Below are 20,048 nucleotides of genomic sequence, written 5' to 3'. Positions count from 1 at the left end.
TCCAAATGAAAATCGCATGGGAAACACGTGATAGAGTGAACACTTGAGTCATGAGGTCAGAACGTGAACAGCGTGTGAACAAAGATTTTCCGATTGTTCGACTGAACTTAGAATATCCATTGCCGGTTTTTGATAAATATAGAAATATATCGAAAACCAAAATGCGTGGGCGGAGGTAATATGCCAAGCTTCCAAACAAAGGCGCCGGTGGTAACGCCGATTGGTGGTGATAATTTTAGACTCATCCCACCCAATTGTATGGTTAGTTAGGCATGTGTTCCCCGATAAAGCCGAATTTTCGTTTTTGCAAAAGAAGAAAGAAAACTGTTCCCTCTCATCAGGAGTGTTACTAGTTGTAACCAGTTTGTGGCAGTTACGGAGACAAGTTTTTGTATAGCCATTCGCCTTTAAGACGTTAGAAACATGTTTCCTCTCCTCAGCCTTCGAATCGAGTGAAGATGGTAGATATTCAACCCTCCTGAGTAAAGTTTTGGCTACAGATTTTTTATGGCAAATAGGGTGGTGAGAATTGAAAGCGAGGTATTTGTTGGTGTGGGTAGATTTACGATAAACGCTTGTCTCTAAATTACCCTGAACCCCTCTGGACACATTTAAATCAAGAAAGGGAAAATGTCTATCCTTTTCACGCTCAGGGGTGAATTGGATAGACGGCTCTAACAAATTCAAATCCGATAGGAGGCGCTCCGCTTCATTTCCGGATACCGCAGAAATAACATCATCGACATATCGTTTCCAGAAAAAGGCTTTAACCGGTGAAGTGAAGTTACTATGTTGGCAATGACAGCAGAGACGGGCGAACCCATAGCTGTACCAAAAACTTGTTGAGAGTAGGTGCCGTTGTATGCAAATTGCGTGGTTTTGAGGCAAAAAGACAGCAGATGAATAATATCCCCCACAGGCAAAGAAGTTTGTGTCCTAGGGAAACATCTTCTGAGTCTCTTCTCCGCAACCTTATTAACGGCAAGATCAACTGGGATTTTAGTGAAGAGCGAAACAACGTCGAAAGATAATAATTCTTTACAGGCGTTAAGAGTCTTATCTCTTATGAAATCTGCTAATTCGCAGGAGTTTTTGACAGTGAAACGGTATTCCCAACAACAAGCGACAAAATTCTCGCAAGATAACCAGAAATTGCATAAGTTAGAGAATTAACAAAAGAGACAAACCATAAAAGCGTGGACATAACTCCGCCCACGCTCCTTTAAATCGGTATTTTGTGGTGTGTGGTCTCTATTGTCTAACTACTTCTGAGCAAAATAAGATGTATCGGTGCCACGCTTACTGTATTCTCCTTCGCAGTCGTTGTTTGGTCTCGTCACACAACGCCCTCGATTCCCCGTTGGAGAAAGAACCATTGCGTGACGAGATCAAATAACGGTTGCGACCGTTAACAGAAAGAGAATCATAATTATTCGTCTACTCTACAGTTAGTCGCCTCAAAAATATAATTCCACGTAAGTTTACAGCGAAAAGCAGACTGAAACTGTTGTATCTTCAATAGAACCTAACCAAAGATGTATCGCGATCTCGTATGAGGAAAGACACACTGAGCAAGAGAAAAAAATAATATTTTAAAGAGCGCGCCTTAATTGGTTGTTGCCTATCTGGACTTTGCCCCCTGTGTGTGAAATGCGTGATACAATGCACGTTGTTTACAAGGAATTAACATGGTTAATTCCAGGGTAGCTAAAAGCGAATTTTAATCGTGGAAAAAGTCAAAACGCACAAGAATGCGTTGAAAATTCACTATCTGTAGCATAAAGTTTCATGTCAATTATTTTTCAGTGGTGTCGGATAATGCGAAGTCTAACGTGACAAAATGAAATTTGCATTGATGAATAGAATGCAATTCAAGCACCTGAAAAATTACCTGATAATCATGTAGTCTAATGATTGGGTACGTTCTGATTGGACTTTGGACGTTGTTTTCAGGGTATGTGATGTTCAGAGTAAAGGGGCGGAATAAACACGTTTTAAATTAAAAATTTAATTGTGAACCTTTCATATCTCGATAAATCTCGACTTTAATGGACGAGGCTCTCCGAAGGCCACAAACCATTTTATTTAACAAATAAGCCCAAAATTTCTGATTAATGTTATTCTTTGTGCACAGCCTAGCCCCCTGATCCATGACATCATATACGAGAAAACAATACCCAAACGCTGTGATTGGTGCAAGATATTCAAATGCTGTTATACGACTGGTGCAAGATACATACCCTAACGCGGCAATCTGATAAGTGCGAGATAAATACCCTAACGTGGCGATCTGATTGGTGCGAGATACATACCCTAATGCAGCGACCTGATTGGTGCGATTAACATATCGCTCTATACGCTAACATAGAGTTATTCTTTTCTTCTGTGAATAGGTAGGTACACTGTGAAATTGAGGGCCGAAGGCCCGAACCTCTAGGGGGGTCCGGAGGCATGCTTCCCCGGGAAACTTTTAAAACTTAAGTCCCCCAGAAGTGCATTTTCCTGCAATCTGTTAAAGAAATCTTCCTGGAATGACACTTACTTAATCTAATTATAGTAAAAAATAATGGTACACTGGGAGAATTTGTTTATTTCACTACAACCACATCAAAACACTGCTCTTGTTCTCAGAGCTTCCTTTCTTCCAACAGTTACAAATGAACTTTTACTTACAAACTGATAAAGAGTGAAACTGACAACATTTGTAGTTTATGAAAACTCAAAGTCAGAGCCACCCAGCAGTTAAAAATTTAAAATTTAAAACAAATATTGATGGAGCATTGAAGTTTGATACACAATCAGCCCTTGCCGAAAACAATTTTTACAAAACCTCCGATGGGCTTTATCTTGAATGAAAATTAAATTGGAACAACGTTTATTTCAACTGCTCGGAATATTTAAGCTTTGAAAGCCAACAAAATCTTGGCTTATTGAGACGCACGTGTCGTGCTGGGGACCTGTTTCTTTGCTGATCCAGTCCTTTGTCTAAGATTTACTGATACTTTAAAAGTTCAACAATGGCATCAATTATGATCTGTGTCTGAAAGTAAAAATAACACATGTTTAGAATACCAAATAATTGCGAGTGCTTAAGGGGGAATATTTAAGATTAAATGTTACGAAAATTTATATTCGGATATACGAATTGGAAACTAAAAATTTGCAGAGAAGTCACGCAAGCCTTCAAATCAAAGTGCACTATTGTAGAGTAGATTCAAAGTATTTTTCCTCTTGAAAAAGATATAATTTGCATAGTTCCCTGGCAAAAATTTACCTCTTCAATGGTTTCTTTTCAACAGAGTCACAAAAACAAATGTAATAAATAAGCTGAAAGAGAAATTTTTTGGATTCTTCAATATTTGAAATTTTTTTTTTCTGACTCTGAGTCGTGATGACTCATAGGAGCCCGTATTAAAATATATGTCTGAAGGTGGAGTTTAAAATGAATGAGGGCCAGGAGCCCATTTAAGTTTCTTAGCAACCTATCATTGGCTTTAGATTCCCTCATAAATATTCTTTGTTCAAATTTTTACACAAATTAAAAACCTGTATGTGACACAGAAAAACCCTCCCACGGGTCTCGTTATGTGTGTAAATCTTGATTGCTTTTTTTAATATTTCTCTGAGCGCCAATAATATTCAGTCTTGACCCTGGGCATTGTTTTCCATTGTATGCCCACTGAAATGGCAAGACCAAGAAAACGGTTTTTACTATTATTATCTTTTTTTAATATCCCTCCTTGATATTGTTATCAGTTCTGGTGACAGTTTACAGCGCAGTAGAAACTTAATTTGCTTTCTTCATGAAATCAGCACGTCTAATTATCGGCATGTTCGGAAGGTTTTTTACTCTACTTATAAGCCTTTCTCTCGAGATTGAATCCAACTCAAACTCTTTACAAAATTGTGCGAACCCGAAGCTAAAATAATGTATAGATTTAGCCAAGCCTAAAAGCGGAGCTCGCATTAATATACTAGTGTTTGATGCATATATTTCCTGAGCTGAGAGAGCTTTTAAGACTTCATTTCTCTATGAAATAAAATTCAAATTCAAATTTTCAAACCACACATCTTAATTCCCGCCTCCTAAAATCAACTCAAATAAGCGTTTATAGATCAAATTTTCAGACGAAAATTTAATCAGGCTTAGTAACACTGTCTAAACTGCGCCTTTTTTGTGCAAAATATGAACATGGCTTTATTTATTGATTTTTCTAAAAGGCTTCTTTTTTTAAAACTAAAGCTGCACACACATGTCAATATTCATAATTTTTTTCTTTATCAAGAACATTCAGTTAAAGCCATTTGTCCGGTACCTTTTTTTTATTTAAGTCAACAAAGCTAATGAAATAAAGCAAATATAGAATTAATTCTGCGATCTCTTTTTTTCACGCTGCGTTTACTGCTGCTGAAATGAAAATAGTGCCAGTTTAACATCGCCTTATTTCGGTATAAAAAGAATTTAGAATTTCATCGACATCAGAACAGGGAAAAATCATATTCGTAATACAAAGGATAATGAATTTTCAGTAATTTGTGCAGCTGGCCAAAAACGGGCTGTCTTTGAAATAGGGTAATTGAGTACTGTCAACTGATTTTATAACGTAAATTGGCCACCGTGAAGAGTTTTAAAACACTAAAAAGCCAAAAAACAAAAAAGCAAAAGCAGACATAGTTATCAAAGCGGCCGACAAAGGCGGCGAAGTCATTGTTTGGCGGGCCAACCCCTGCCAAAAGGAAGCTTTGACAACGATCTCACTTTCATCTACTAACACATTGTAGGTTTTAGTGAACACCAATTTTAGCGGTCAATACAGCCGCCCTCAAACCTGAACTTTACGTCGCTACATTGACGACTGCAACGGCGCTACTTCTTCTACCAGAGCTCGCTCAATTTACAACCGCCGACAATCGGTGTCGACAAAATCTGGATCGGACCGGACTGGATTACGGATCGGATCACGGACCAAAAAAAGTGTTTTCAAAAATGGGAAAAGAACAAGTCGTTTATAAAAAAATAATAATAAATCGTCTAAAGAACTACGGTGAAGTTACGAGCCAAAAATAAGTGTGCGTGACATAAATAGTAGTCATAAGACCAATTTTACTCCTCACCTCGCCTCTTCTCTCGCTTGTGGTAAGTTATACTGAATAAAGGTCCCCTTTTTGCCAGAGAAATTGGGAAAAGCTGGAGAGCAGACTTCAACCTTTTCTTTTTTTTGACAACAGTAATTCCTCTCAAAAGTTACAAAGTATGTGAACCTAATGCAAGCATCATTTGAGGATCAAAGTGAGTAATTTTAGCAGAAAAAAGTGGATAATCCTGGCCAAATATTTTCTTTTCTGGAAAAACTTCACAATTACGGAAGATAATTAAAGCAACTGAAAGTTTTCAACTAATTCCAGCTTGACAAATGACTTTATTAATAGCGAAGTAACTCTTGCAATAAATTATCCAAAAAACTTCGCAATTACTATAACCTTTCCCTTTCTGCTTAAAAAATTTCAAAAGATATGTCTAATTTATGGTTAATACAAAATTATCACATAAAGATCACGTCTATCTCAGCTAGACTGCTCAACGAGCAATTTTCTTTTTCTTTTTTTTTTTTTGCATTCTTAGTAATACAAATTCCACTGAATCATAACATATCTGAGCCGAAACACGTGATCATCATTCAATTAAGTATTTCTTTTTTTTATTCCCTACGACAATAACTAAAGAACATCCCCCGTGACGAGTGAGGGACCGGCCATTCCTTACCAGCTGGGGCTCCTTAGCATATTTATGATACCCCCACCCCCCACCCCCCGCCAACTTTTTTATATTCCCTCATTACACTCCCCTGATCCGCCCTCGGGTCCTTCCAACCCCCCCCCCCCCCAAAAAAAAAAAAAAAAAAACTCCTGCCGGCGATAAATGATTTCCTAAATCAATATCATATTCGTAGCTAATAATAAGAACAATTTAAAACCTGTCGAAACGTGTTCAATTCCATCTTAATTTCTACTAAGACTAAGACTTGTTTAGATTTAATTTTAAATGATTTTTGTATTTTTCTCTTTTTTCATCTTTTTTTTTAATTTCTTTAATTAAAATTACTGATAACTGTACGCCCAAAAGCAATAAAATACACATACTATGTTTACAATTCCTCCTGCTGTAATCTAAAATAAACAATTCTTAAATTTCTCATTTCCTTTCATAACCACTAAATGAGTAACGTCAGAAATAGTCTCTTCAGTGGAAAAGACAGAATCCCAGTTTTTCATAGAAAAACTTACACTGAACTGAATTTTTTTTTCTTTCAACAACGTACATGCTTCGAGTCCTATAGGGCCTTCTCTGGAAATGAAACATGTTTCCACTCGGTATAACAAGTTTGTATAATTTCCATAGAATGCAACATCCTGCCTTTTGACCCTCAGCTTTGTACTTAAGACCATTATTAATGGTAAAGAATTCACCAGAACCCTTAAAGAATATAAAAAAGACTATTTTCATTGCTCATCCTTATGCTTCTGAGGAGACTCCGGAAGAATACTATCGTCGACCTCCGAACGTAACACTAAAGTTCCAGCACTACTAAGGCTAAGACATGCTGCCCAAGCAGCATTTTTTTACTATTGATTTTCCGATATTTTTCTTTTCTTTTTTTTAATTTGCCACTATCACTATGTTCATTTAGTTATGTCAATTTGTTTTCTGTAAAAAAGGCCTTATAAACTTTGATGTTCATATTAATTGTGCGGTGTTTTGGTTATAATTGTATAATAAGAAATTTGCAACAGAATCTAATGCTAAATTTTGTAAAATCTGATTGTTTTAAATGAAATAGCTTAGCTTTAACAATGTTGACAATCTCCAAGCCTGAATCCTTTGAGCCTACTTTCCATAAATGCACATTTATTCTATTCTTACTAAGGTTCATGTTATTATTCTACATGTTACAATTACGTTAACTTTTTAATGTTTAATGCCCCCGCGTATGCCAGTTTTTATTCATACTTTTCTACTGCGGCCTTGGACTCAAAATTTTTCCCCAAAAGGTGGCAGCGTCTTCTTACTCTTAGCTTGTCTCTTGAGATATCTTTAGTAATAGAGCAAAATGAGCAATAAATCATCATACTTATACTATGTTAGTCATTCCTCCTAATATATCGTAATAGGATTAATTTTTATAGCTCGTTTCCTCTAGGGCAGCTTGAAGACCTTGCATGCTTAACCATCAGATCAGAAACGTAACAGAAATAGCCATTTGGTAAAGATGGTAGATGCTCCGTTTTGCATAACTGAGTCCCTCTTTTTTTCCTTTAACTACGTAAGGAAATCAAGTCCTAGAGAGACTCTTCTAGACATGAAACATGTTTTTCGTTGGCCATAACAAGTGTATATGGTGTCAATAGAATAATACATAGCAACATCTGACCTTCAACTTTTTTACTCAAGACCTTCCTTTGGAGTCAAGAATCCTCCGGAGCCTTTTGGGAATAGGAAACAAGATTGCACATATTTTCACTGCCCTTTACTGCAGGTATTTCACTACTCTTCCTCCAGCTTCTAAAAAGACTCCATGTTTTATTTCGTTTGATCTGGAACAGAAAGATGACAATTATAACCCATGACAGGACTAGTTGATCATGAGTCTCACCGGTACTCTAATTTTGTTAACTAGGTCAGTCAAAAAAGACTTATCAGGAGCCATATGCCGTATGGCTTATGCAGGAACAGAAAGATGACAATTATAACCCATGACAGGACTAGTTGATCATGAGTCTCACCAGTACTCTAATTTTGTTAACTAGGTCAGTCAAAAAAGACTTATGCCGTATGGCTTATGCAGGAGGCTGATGTTTCACCCTTTAACCCTGAGAGTGACCAGCATCTAAGTTCTCCCAACTTTATGACCCTTGCATCACACAGCAAGGACATGAGAATAAAGGAAATGATCACCAACTAAATATTCTCTAGATTGATAGACAAATTCTCCTTGTCAGCACCGTAGGAATTGTATAGAAAACAGTATGGAGAATGGGCATGCTGATGTTATGGTGAAAAGGGATAAGCGCTGCTGGGCTTAACCTGACTAGGAAAAGTGTAAGGCGACCATTGGAGGCGTCACTTAAAAAAAATATTTGAATCATCAGAACACAAGGAAAAAGAACTCTCTACGGTAACAGTTTGTTTGTTAAAAGTTAGTATTGTGAGATTAAAAGCTTGACCAAACCTTAGTGGATTTCCTCGGGGACACCCCATCTGTATTTGCTGATGGTAACTAAAAGAAAAAAAAATTCAAAATCATCTAAAGACGTTTACCTCAAGGTAATTCATTGAAAACTTGAATCTCAAGGGTTCTTTTTCTTTAAACCTGTCCGGCCCTCCCATCAAACCCGTTTCACGACAGTTTACAGTTTACATCCTACAATTTCCTTCAAAAGAAAAGCGGCCATCAAGATGTAAAAATAAGTTCTAGAGAAGAACACAATGTGCATAGATATAAACCTTTGCTAAAAAACATTTAGAACTTTCATATTCTCTTAAAATTTACCCGCACTGGAATAGATGGCGCTGACTTTCGCCTCTCTGATGTTGAATATTGAGATATCCTCTGTTCTTCCTCAGCCTGCAATCAAAACAAAAATAAGAGTAATTTAGTTCTAATAAGTGGTGGAATAATACCCAAGAGTGAGAAAAGACCTCTTCAATACTCTTAATTCTCGCAACTACATCTCACTCCTGACCGTCTGTACCAGTTTTTCTTCTTTTTGTAGGTTTATTGCAATGGTTCGAAATACTTCAAATTTCACCGTTGGATATCTGGCCACGAGATTTTCCGCTTTTTCCATAACACAAGCCAGAAGTTTTCGGTTTTTCTGACCGTTACCACACTAAATTTGACATGGCATGCCAAAAGAATGGCTTTTAGCCAAAAGCATACAAAAAAATACAAAAACAACATCACGCATGCAGGTAAATTTACATACAGTAGAGAATAGCTGCGTCCGCGTTGTTTCCAAATGTTCAACCTGTTTTTCTCTTCCTCTTTGGTCTGCCAACAGAATTTGAAGCTTCTCATTTTCTTCCTTTGTGAAGTTCGAGTCCACTGACTTCAGGTCGGCAACGCGAGCGTTAAGATCGCTATGTGCAGCGTTTAAGTTGTAAAAGGTAAAATCATAGAACTGTCTCCTGAAGAACTCTTGAAATGCACAAGCTTGGTCCGTCATTCTTGTTACTTTAGTGAACACTTCCTCCAATGTTCTGTTGTGTTTGTCGATGAACTCCGACTTTCTTTTCATTGTGAAGGTTTCTCCTTTTAATTCAGGCACTTCTAAACTGGATTTTATGTCTGCAAGCGTTTTTTGAAGTTTTTCTATGTTCTCGGAAATTTGGTTAACTGTACAGGTAAGATCTTCAACCACGACTTGTTCTGTTTGCTTGTGTGTATTTCCTGCAAACTGGTCGGTAGTATTTATATAGTCTTTGATTTCCTGAAAGGACAGTTAAAAGTCATATGCATTCACATCAGATATGTATTTAAAATCTCTACGGGTAATTCACATCAGGAAAATATTGCTTAAAATGTAAACTTTATAAGAATGAAATACACGTAACTCTCTTAAAAAAAAATTGCCGGGACATTACACAATTAAATGGAAGACTAGGAAAAGTAAAAGGCGTCCGTTGGAGGCATCAATAAAAAACCTTTTTGAATCATGAGAACACGGGGGAAAAATTCTCTATACGGTAACGGTTTGTTTGTAAAAAGTGAGTATTGTGATATTAAAAGCTTGACTAAACCCTGTTGGATTTCCTTGGCAACACCCCGTCTGTATCTTCTGATGGTATCCGAAAGACAAAATTTCTAAATCATTTAAAGACGTTTACCTCAAGGCAATTCACCGAAAACTTAAATTTAAAGGGGCCTTTTTCTATAAACCTGTCCTGTTGTCGTGGTTCCCTTAAGCCCTCCCATCAATCCCTTTCTCAAGAGATTACTTCACACCCTGATGAACTCACAATTTTCTTCGAAAGAAAAGGCGCCATTAAGGTATAAAAATAAGTCCTAGAGGAGAACACAATGTGCATAGATATAAACCTTTGCTAAAAAAAAAACATTTAGAACTTTCATATTCGTCTAAATTTACCTGCACTGGAATAGATGGCGCTGACTTTCGTCTCTCTGGTGTTGAGTATTGAGATATCCTCTGTTCTTCCTCAGCCTGCAATCAAAACAAAAATAAGTGAGAGCAGTTTAGCTCTATTAATGGTGGATTAATACCCAAGTGTAAGTAAAAATTTCCTCCATGCTCTTAATTCTCGCATCCACATCTCGCTCGTGACTGTTTGTATCAGTTTTTCCTCTTTTATTAGGGTCATTGGAGTGGTCTGAAATTACTTCACATTTCACAGCGTTGAATAGCTGACAAAGACATTTTGCGTTTCTCTCATAACACAAGCCAGCAAGATTCTACATGTGCGCTTGAAATAGCTTGGATATTTCTGACCGTAACCACACCAAAAAAATTTAACATGGTATGGAGAAAGAATGGCTTTTAGCCAAAAGCATACAAAAAGAATTACAAAAAACAACATCAAGCATGCAGGTAATTTTACATACGCAGAAGAATAGCTGCGCCCGCGTTGCTTCCAACTGCTCAACCTGTTTTTCTCTTCCTCTTTGGTCTGCCAGCAAAATTTGAAGCTTCTCATTTTCTTCCTTTGTGAGGTTTGTGTCTGCTGACTTCAGGTCGGCGACACGAGCGTTCAGATCATCATGTACGGCTTTTAAGTTGCAAAAGGTAAAATCATAGAACTGTCTCCTAACGAACTTGTCACATGCACAAGCTTGGCCTGTCATTCTTGTTACTTTAGAGTACACTTCCTCCAACGTTCTGCTCTGTTTGCCGATGAACTCCAATTTCCCTTGCATTGTGAAGGTTTCACCTTTTAATTCAGGCATGTCCAAACTGGATTTTATGTCTGAGAGCGTTTTTTGAAGATTTTCTATGTCCTCGGAAATTTGGTTAACTTTGCAGGTAAGATCTTCAACCACGACTTGTTCTGTTTGCTTGGGTGTATTTCCTACAACCTGGTCTATGATATGTATATAGTCTTTGATTTCCTGAAAGGACAATTAAAAGTCGTATGCATTTACATCATACATGCATTCAAAATCTTTATGGGGAATTCAAATCAAGAAAAATATTGCTTAAAACGTCAACTTTGTGCCAAGCAAACTCGCGTAACTCTCTCAAAAGATTGCCGCGCCATTACAAAATCAATGGAAGACAACTTACAAAGTCAAGTTTAGCGGAAATGGCATTTTAAATTCTTGTTATCATTATCCACCTCTTGCAGAAAATAATAAACTGGAAATAAATTAAAGAGAACGTTTAATTCTGATCTAAAATAATTATGGTGCAGTTTTGCCTGAACTTACTTTAAATTGTTTCAGAAAGTATTACCATAGTGAAATAGGCAGTTGCTAATTTTGCTTGCCATAAATGTTTTTGTTTCCATGAGCTTACGTCAACCTCTAAATTAATAGTTACCTTCAAAGATGTAAGAAATTCTTTTATTTTGGTCTCCCACACAAAGAACGTTGACCTCCCAGTACTGTCGTTGCCAAATATGATCTAATCCAGGGAAGGAAAAAGTGTACAGTTAATAAACCAAACCATGGCTTTTTGGAACATTTCACTGAACAGAGAAAGATAGTTCTCGTCTTGTCACGAGCGTGGGACAAAGAAAAAATTCTGATTCTCCATGAGGAATCGAACTTCAGACCTTTGGATTCCGCGCTGTGATGCTCTACCACTGAGTCACAGAGACTCTGTGGTAAGGGTGGCCCATTACGAAGTTTACATATGACAGAACAGTTCAGCAACCAATGTTAATTGCTACAGAATAACGAACTAACCTGGTTTGCATTGTCTACCTCAATAGTTCCTCTAACTTCAATAGAGATGGTTTTTTTACCATTGATCGGACCTTAAACAAACCATTTTAAAATGTGTATTATGGTTTTTGTACATGTTTGAACTTATCAGAAGAAAGTAATAAAGAGTATTGAAAAGAAAAACGATCGAAAAACCCTCTCTGGTGTTCGGAAGTGAGTACTATGGTTTTAATCTTAAGAAGTCCCATTTTTTCCTCGCATTTCGCTGCACACTTGTTTAAAAACATCACCAGAGAGGACGGAAGCTGTTTGAATATTTCAGAGGTCGAGTGTTTAAACAATACTTCCTACAGTCTGCCCTCATCTCATGCAAATGTATGCACTGGAAAAGAGCCGGATTTCTAAGGTTAAATTCAAAGAAATTCTCTCCTGAAAAACACTCACAATCACGTCGGGGATTCTAAAGAGTTTTTACAGGAAGTCTTTAAATATTTGACCTGGCTTCAAATTTCTAGCAATACCCTGTGCAGTAAATATCATTAGGGAAACATAATTATGCCAGCTACTTTGTCAACTACGCTATGCCATTTTGACGAAAATAGATAAATAGATGGAACCAAGACGAAATTTGGTTCTTCTTCTCCTGAAAATACTGAACAATAAGTATATGATCGAAACTATTTTACTCACCCAGTAATACGTCAGCCACGCTCTTAAGTTCTATCTTAGTCAGGGCATCTACAAGCTTTCCAACAGTAGCATCCTGTCCCCCTCGATGGATCCATTTTACGAGGACAGCTATACAACATTCCTTGGGGCAATTGTTTTTTTCACTGATAATGTCAATTTCATTTTGGCTGAAGTCTAGCATTCGTGCCAAGTCTCTCCACTTTTCCGGTCCAATCAACTTGGGCAGCTGGTGCTCATGAATAATACTCTCAGTCATCCCAACATTCGGGTCAAGCGCGTTATTGTTCATGGAGAAATCTGATGGTATTACAATTAGCTTATGTTAGAGCCTTAAACATGATATAATAAAAATAGCCTGAATACTAATAGTGCGCAATTTTATCACGTTAATACGATCCAATGAGCGAGACATGAAATATTACAACATCTCAATCTATCAAATATGTTACCTTGGGCGGGAGTTTCTCTTGGACAAGAAGAAAAGATACCACTGAAAGGTGTAGTTAGAATTTCGGTTTGGGTAACACATGACAACTTACTTAAAATTCAATATTTATGTTATCGTTTCGGCTTGTCACGCAACACAAGAGGAGGCTTGTCACGTAATCGGAGTACAGAACGGCCCCTGAAGGAGCCCATCTGGTATGAAATTTACTTTTTGTTTTCACTTTAGCCTTTCCTGCTTTCAGTGGTTATTGGTTTTCGCGTGAAGTTTGAGAACTGTAAGAATCAACTATCCCTAACAGCTTTCTCCTAACTAATGATGTCAATTCAAATGACGTATTTGGGTTTTAAGAAATATGACCAAATATAGAACTTTCAAAACGTTTTGAACAGTGCCCACAAGAAAAGAATTGAAGGAGGCAAATATCGACGTGATCTATGTTGAGCATTATCACGTTCTTGTCACTCTTGAAAACGTCGATTCTTGAGTCATAAATGGTCTGGAGCATTGATGATCCGCACGTGATATGGTAATCAATGCAATTCCGACCTGAAAGGGACTTTCCCGTTTCATAAACAGTTCCTGTTTCAACGAGTCTAATCGAAACTACCCGAAGAAAACCATGATCCAAATGACCATCCTTTGCTAGTCTAACTAACCATAACTAGATTCGAGGACGAAATAATTTCAGAGTCAAAGCCGTCTATGACAGATATTTACCATTCTATAAAACGGCTCTTCAACTGACCCTTAGATAGCCTGAAACGTTAACTTCCGAAGCCGCCATGTTTTCATACGTTTTCATGACTTAAGAGGCTTCAAAGGCGAACTACTTATCGAACTACCACGATATAAATTACGATTTTTAGATCATCTTTAAGTTACTAAATGAGAGTTGGATGTCCTTAAAGTCTTCATCTTCAGGACATCGCAGTTAGGTAAATAAATTTGTCTTGATCAAAACAGGCAAATATATGATATTTACCAAACTAACTCTCATGACAAGGACGCCTATGGTATTATTTCTTTGGTTGAAAATCGTAAATTCACTATAATTTCGAGCAATATTGCTAAAAGAATTGTCTTAATGTTCATAAGTACTTAAAGAAACAACACACTGCAATGAATAGAATTATAGATACCTTGCATATAGTCTTCACACAAGCTAATCAATTTAAAGATAAAAAAATATCTCCTCTGCATGTTATCAAAATGTGGCATATAGAACAGGGCGAGAGGAATTCGCACCGGTGCTAAGGCGATATGTAGCAGCGTTTTCGTAGCATCGCCAAGCATAGAGACAAACATAAATATGTCGTATCCAAACAGTAACCCTTTCTAGGAAATTTATTTACGCGGAAATAACAGTTTATTCATAACTTTAAGCTCGCAAATGCGTAATGGCTGAAGTTAAAACTACTGACCCATTTCTGAAGACGAATTTCGTGGATCACACTGATTTTTTCCACTCGTACTCAGGTTATAGCAGTGTCTTTATGAACTCAAGTGTTGGCAACGTCGGACAAATAAATACTTGGCGACGAGGTTCTTTATGGTATCGAAGGCTAACATGAAAGTTTTGAGGTAGGCCCCGTGGCTATGGTCCATAGCTTCAATGACCATCTGTTGTGTGTGCAAAGAATATAGGAACGGTTAGTAATATTTAGAAAATCCAGTCGTAAAGAAAGTTAATCTTTTCTTCGATTTTGTTTCCTTTGAGCTTGCTATGTTATTTAGTTGTCGCTCGTCGGTGAAGTCAAATGACTAAATGCTGGGTACAAACCTTAGTCGAAAATTCTGAAAATGTCTCCTTGTCAGGCAAATAGCAGCTAAATTCTGCTCTTAGGAAGAAGGCAAGACTAAATATTCCAACTGGCTAGGGGCGCCCCCGTTTCAACTCGTTTCGTTTTCAGTTTACTTATTTCCGGGTTAAAGACCGCTGTCCTGTAAATAATTTGTCGGTTGGCGGTAACACCGACTCCGAATGCAGCCTTGCATGAAATGCACGTGGCCACCATGCTGTCAGTGCGTTTTTTACATGCGTCTTCATTTAAAGTTTCATTCGGTTTTAATTAATTCCTTCAAATTAAAATCGCAAGGGAAAACCGTGATAGAGTGAACACTGGAGTCATGAAGTCAGAACGTGAATAGACAGCGTGTGAAAAAAGATTTTCCGATTGTGCGACTGAGCTTAAAATTTCCATGGCGAATTTTTGGTAAATATAGATAAATATCAAAAAGGAAATCCACTGGTCGTCACCGATTAAAGTCGAATAGAAGTGAATGTAACAAAGCGAGATGTAATTGTCAACCCACGCCAGTGAACGCTATTTTCCTATGACTACTACAACTGCATTATTCAGCAAATTTCAACGTTGTCTATACGTAGCGATATTATCTAGTATGTAAATTGTACCCTGTGAAAAAGTTGTTTCGGTACATCTGCGCACAATCCAGGGTATTACGCACGTTGCGTCTGAGGCCCGTGCGTTGATTTTCCCTCATCAGTGTCGAGTTTCTCCTCTCGAAAAACTCACGTCGAGTTGGATAAAAACCGACCTTTGTCCAGTCATTTTATTTGTATTTTCATTAATAATCATATGCCGTTGAATTTCTTCGTCGTATTATATGAAATTAGAAATTATCTCGTTATTGCTCAATTCGGGTCTCTAGATTTTTTAATAGTCTGTGCTATGCTCTCCGCCCAGGTGAAAAATGGTTGCAGTTTCTTCTAAAAATCGTTTTCCCCTACTATTTCGCTCGTCTCCACTAACCGAGACCAGCCTAACGTATGAAAAATTATATATTTTAATATATAAGACTAAGTGGAACAAGGCTAAAGTTTCGCCAACGTAATTGTAATAAGCACAGCATAAAGTAATAGCATAATTGTAATAACATGTACAACAAAATCACTCAGTTCAATTCGCTAAAAAAGTCCAGTTCTCATGTAACAAGGGTGCAAATTTGTAACACGAATGCGGTTGGTAGGCAAGAAAAGACCATGAGCACGATCAAAAACTGCCAAGATTCTTTCGTCAACAGGCGCTCAAAACGTGTAACTGAAGCTTTTAACGACAATTGAATTTCTTTTTACTTTAAAAGATTACTATACACCAAGTTTACTTCGATGTATTTGTCTTTCTGTGTCTATAACAATTATTCACCATCCTGAAGTGGATAACTGTTTTGATATATACCCCACAGATACCAAAAAATTACTTCATTTCTTCAGCTCCATATACCGAAGAATGGTCAGAAATTAAACTCTTGACGCGCGATTTTGTCTTATCGGCTGCTCTGAGGTGAATAGTACTTGCTATTCACTTCCAAGCTTTATTGCGCCCGTTTTGAAATCACTGGTGATCCCTGTAATCTGATTGGATCTGATTGGTGCGATCTATTTACGAATCGCACCATTTTGCTTTAAATGGCATCTCTTTCCCAGCCATTGAGGAGGCTACACCAAAAACAAACCAACCAATAAGATTTCAAGGCTTGTTTAAAGTAACCAATCAAATTGCAGGAAAATGAAAGACAAAGAGTATCATATGGCAAATTTTGCAGCTTTTGTTTCCAAAACTCTTATTTTTCCCCCAAAAAAATGGATGAATTTAATTTCAAACCGGCTCAGTGCTGCATCCACAAAATATTTTAACTGACCAAGTCCTGTATTTAGGCGATTTCAAAATGGATGTAATAAAGTGGTAATTGAACCTCGCGTCGTGCAATTTTGGTCTGAAATTATACTTGTGATTTCAAATGGAACTCGCGCTGCGCGCTCGTTCGATTTTGAAGTCACAGGTATAATTTCAGCCTAATAATATACATGAAAAAATTACTCAGTTCTGATTGGTAAAGATAAGTGCAGCTTTCAGGTAATTCAGTGCAAAGGAGGGTTAATTCTGATTGATCAATAATCAAAGAAATTCTCAGATAGCCAATCAAGTGTGAGCCTTGGATATCGCAACATCTGGATACGCTGAAAATTTGCGAGCAAAACAATGGCCGCCGTTTGAAGTAGGTTTTCTTTCGCCACCTCAAAAACAGTACAGCAGCTGAAAAACAGCTCTAACGACGAAAACACTGTAAAAAGCACTGCTTTTTGGTTGTCGGTTTGGAAAAAAGTGGCGTTTAGAGAAGGGAGTTGCCAAGGAAATCGAAAATTACGAGTCGACCCAACTTAACACTTAACTCGAGCGATTCTACGCCGAAATTAAAAACAAACAAGGTTAAACCTCGCAAACGACAATTCCATTTCATCGAAAGTGATTTGGACACATATTGAACTATTCCTTGAACTGTTAGGCCGGACTTTGAACTCTTTGCGCCTTAAAGATGTGAAAATATCATTGTATACTATTCCTTTGATCGTACGCGGTTGTTTTGACCGAACACACAAAGTCACTTGCAGGGTTTTAATAAATTATTTTTACACTTGATGCACGCGCTTTGCTTTTGCGTAATTACGATAAGCTACCTCGTATTTTTCATGTATATTATTAATACGTAATCACATGATTTTTCTCATGCAATTCGGAATAAATAAGCACTTGTTAATTTTTTCAAAGAGCACAAATTGCACTCGCCCTACGGACTCATGCAGTTTTGTTAGTCTTTGAAAAATTTACTCGTGCTTATTTATTCCAAACTGCACTCGAAATCATGTGATTACCTATACAAATTGCCGTCCACTCAGTTCAGTTACCACTGAACTGAGTAGTAAGCGCGCGCGCGAAAAGCACTATTTACTTGTGTGCACATACCGAGTTATTTTTGAGCCAAAGTTTTTAGTCCTGTCTCTGTCAATGCGTTTGCAAATTAATTAATTAATTTAAAATTCAAAGAAGGAATTGAAAACGCAAATGTAATATGAATCCCATTTCTCCAAAGTCGGTGCGTGATAGAGGAAAAGGATTCCTCCTGCATTCCGTAAAACTTAGCCGCAATTAATTAGATTCATCCTCTACCTTAATTCTAAAATTTGCGACCTTAGTTATCTCAGAGTACCAACATGCATAAAGACAGGAACTCACCTTCTTCTATTTCGTTTTCGTTGTTATCCATAAGATCAAAATCTTCATCCTCGGTGTCAGATTTTTCTGTATCTCCAAAATAACCCTCCTCAACTAATTGGGCTTTCACCACCTGTGTTGCCACTAAGAAATGACATGGTCGGCAAAAAAATATTCATGTTAAACAAAGAATCAGTGCATTATGGTACAATTCAGTCACGAATAAGATTTCGTATCACAGAACTAAAGTTTACAGTTCTCCAGTTATATTGCAATATTTTTAGCTCCCAGTAATAACAGAAGTTGAAATAATCCACACATATATATTTACTATGACATCATTCTCGTAAATTCACGATAATGAAAATATTGACCCTTTACTTCAAAATGTAAACTTGGAGAAGGAACTTTTAATGGCGATTGACTTTATGTGAACATCTGTCAGATAAACGAAGGCTGGTGGGTAATATGTTTGTGAATTTTCACCATTATCTTAATAATTCGTTGATTAGTCATTAATTCAAGTCCCAGGGAAGAGAAAGTATAATTTCCGTGGCGAAACATATTCCCTTCTGCCATTCCAAGAATTCGCTTAACAGCAGTAACCAGTACACGAAGGCTATCACCCTCGCAATTTAATTCCCATCTTCCCTACAAACTGTCACATAAACTCCCCATGAATTTGTTCAAGGCCTCCGGTTCCTACTTTTCAACACTTTTGTCATAGCCGTCTTTGGAAGCCCAAGACTTCCCGACCGCCAGGCAGTTGCTTGTACTTTTTTGAGTGTTTTTTTTTTCTTTTTTTTTAGGAATAAAAACGTTTACTTTATCCTAACCTGTTTGTTATTTTGTCTTTTTGCGCTTTCGCGACTCTCCTTCCAATCAATTTAATTTCATCTTTCTGCACTCAATTTCAACTTTCTGAACTGTTTGAGAAAAAATTTTGCAATCATATTATTACCATTTTTTCATTATCATTATCTTTTTTCGAAGATGGCTGATAAGGAAACCGATATACTCTTTGCGAGCAATCTCATATACCTCCAATACCTTCTGAGATGGCTGTAGCGTCCACGCCAGCTTCGAGGGTGGCCGCGAAAGGCGCGCGAGTAATAGTAATAGTTAGACTAAAGAAACGCACCTAAATATTTATGGAATTGATGCATACTGCTTGGTACAGATCGAACTACGTAACAGTTGACTTTTGTCCCAAGTCACTTACTTTTAATGGATGAAATTGATGAAGAATGATCAAAATGAATCGGGTAAGGTTTGTTTAAACTTGTTTATTAGCACAGCGGTTGCTGTTGGTGTGATGACGTGCGTGACTCTCATCAAATCGTGGGGGACTCGTGATAGTTCGTGGGTGACATTTAAAATAACGTGAACCTGACAAGTTTCCAATAACTAGCCGCTTATTTGTTTAAAGCTTTACACTGCAACATGCCTTAACTTGTGTTGCAAATTGTCTGGGTTCTCAGTGGCTGAGGTCGATAAATAAATTAACTTAACAATCCTTAAGTATACTAAATTGTTTTGACTGTATAATAATCGTGTAGATCACAGGCAGACAACCCTGTGGGTTTGAGGCCGCGTAACGTCAGTTATTTGATACGCTAGTTGAACTCTTACATTGTTTGTAATTTGCAACGGTCGATCTCGGCAAGACGCAAGTGATCCCAAGAAATTTCCATAAATATCGCAAATCGTGACATTTCATCCCCAAAATCCGCTTAATGACAGTCAGATAATTAAAATTTCACTTACCTTTGTTTTTCTATGTTGTCTCGAGTGATTTTGCGGGGTTTTGGGACAGTTAATTCCCCTTTAAAGGAGAACTGAAGCCAAAAATTGAGTTAATTTCTTTCGATAGCCAAAGTGACGAAATTCTCGATTTCAGGCGTTATTTGTGCTAAATGTGTCTTACCTTGGAGAAATATTTCTTTAAAGTTTGTATTTTCGCGCTATTTCGGCTTTCAAACCGTGGGCACCAATTTT

At 37.3% G+C, this 20,048-nt stretch overlaps 1 protein-coding gene across 1 annotated transcript; it reads right to left on the bottom strand.

Annotated features, from left to right (window-relative positions):
- Nucleotides 1-6,047: 6,047 nt before the first annotated feature.
- LOC113677810 (uncharacterized) lies at nt 6,048-14,902 on the bottom strand. Its single transcript, XM_089199418.1, has 10 exons — nt 14,460-14,902; nt 12,585-12,887; nt 11,922-11,992; nt 11,554-11,637; nt 10,620-11,123; nt 10,147-10,221; nt 8,986-9,489; nt 8,550-8,624; nt 8,229-8,276; nt 6,048-7,593 (listed from the first exon to the last, which is right to left on the bottom strand). The coding sequence occupies exons 1-10, from the start codon at nt 14,461-14,463 to the stop codon at nt 7,465-7,467; spliced, it is 1,797 nt and encodes a 598-aa protein (XP_089055544.1). The 5' UTR covers nt 14,464-14,902; the 3' UTR covers nt 6,048-7,464.
- Nucleotides 14,903-20,048: the final 5,146 nt, after the last annotated feature.

Source organism: Pocillopora damicornis, chromosome 3 (genome assembly GCF_964200805.1).
Source record: "Pocillopora damicornis chromosome 3, jaPocDami1.2, whole genome shotgun sequence".
Classification (NCBI taxonomy): domain Eukaryota; kingdom Metazoa; phylum Cnidaria; class Anthozoa; order Scleractinia; family Pocilloporidae; genus Pocillopora; species Pocillopora damicornis.
This window is presented reverse-complemented; position numbering and strand designations above follow the sequence as displayed.

Coding starts and splice junctions, on each gene's coding strand:
- LOC113677810 (XM_089199418.1), bottom strand. Junction 11,124..11,553: donor AATTTCTTACATCTTTGAAG/GTAACTATTAAT, acceptor TTGTCCTTTCAG/GAAATCAAAGACTATATACA. Junction 7,594..8,228: donor CCCCGAGGAAATCCACTAAG/GTTTGGTCAAGC, acceptor TTTCTGTTCCAG/ATCAAACGAAATAAAACATG.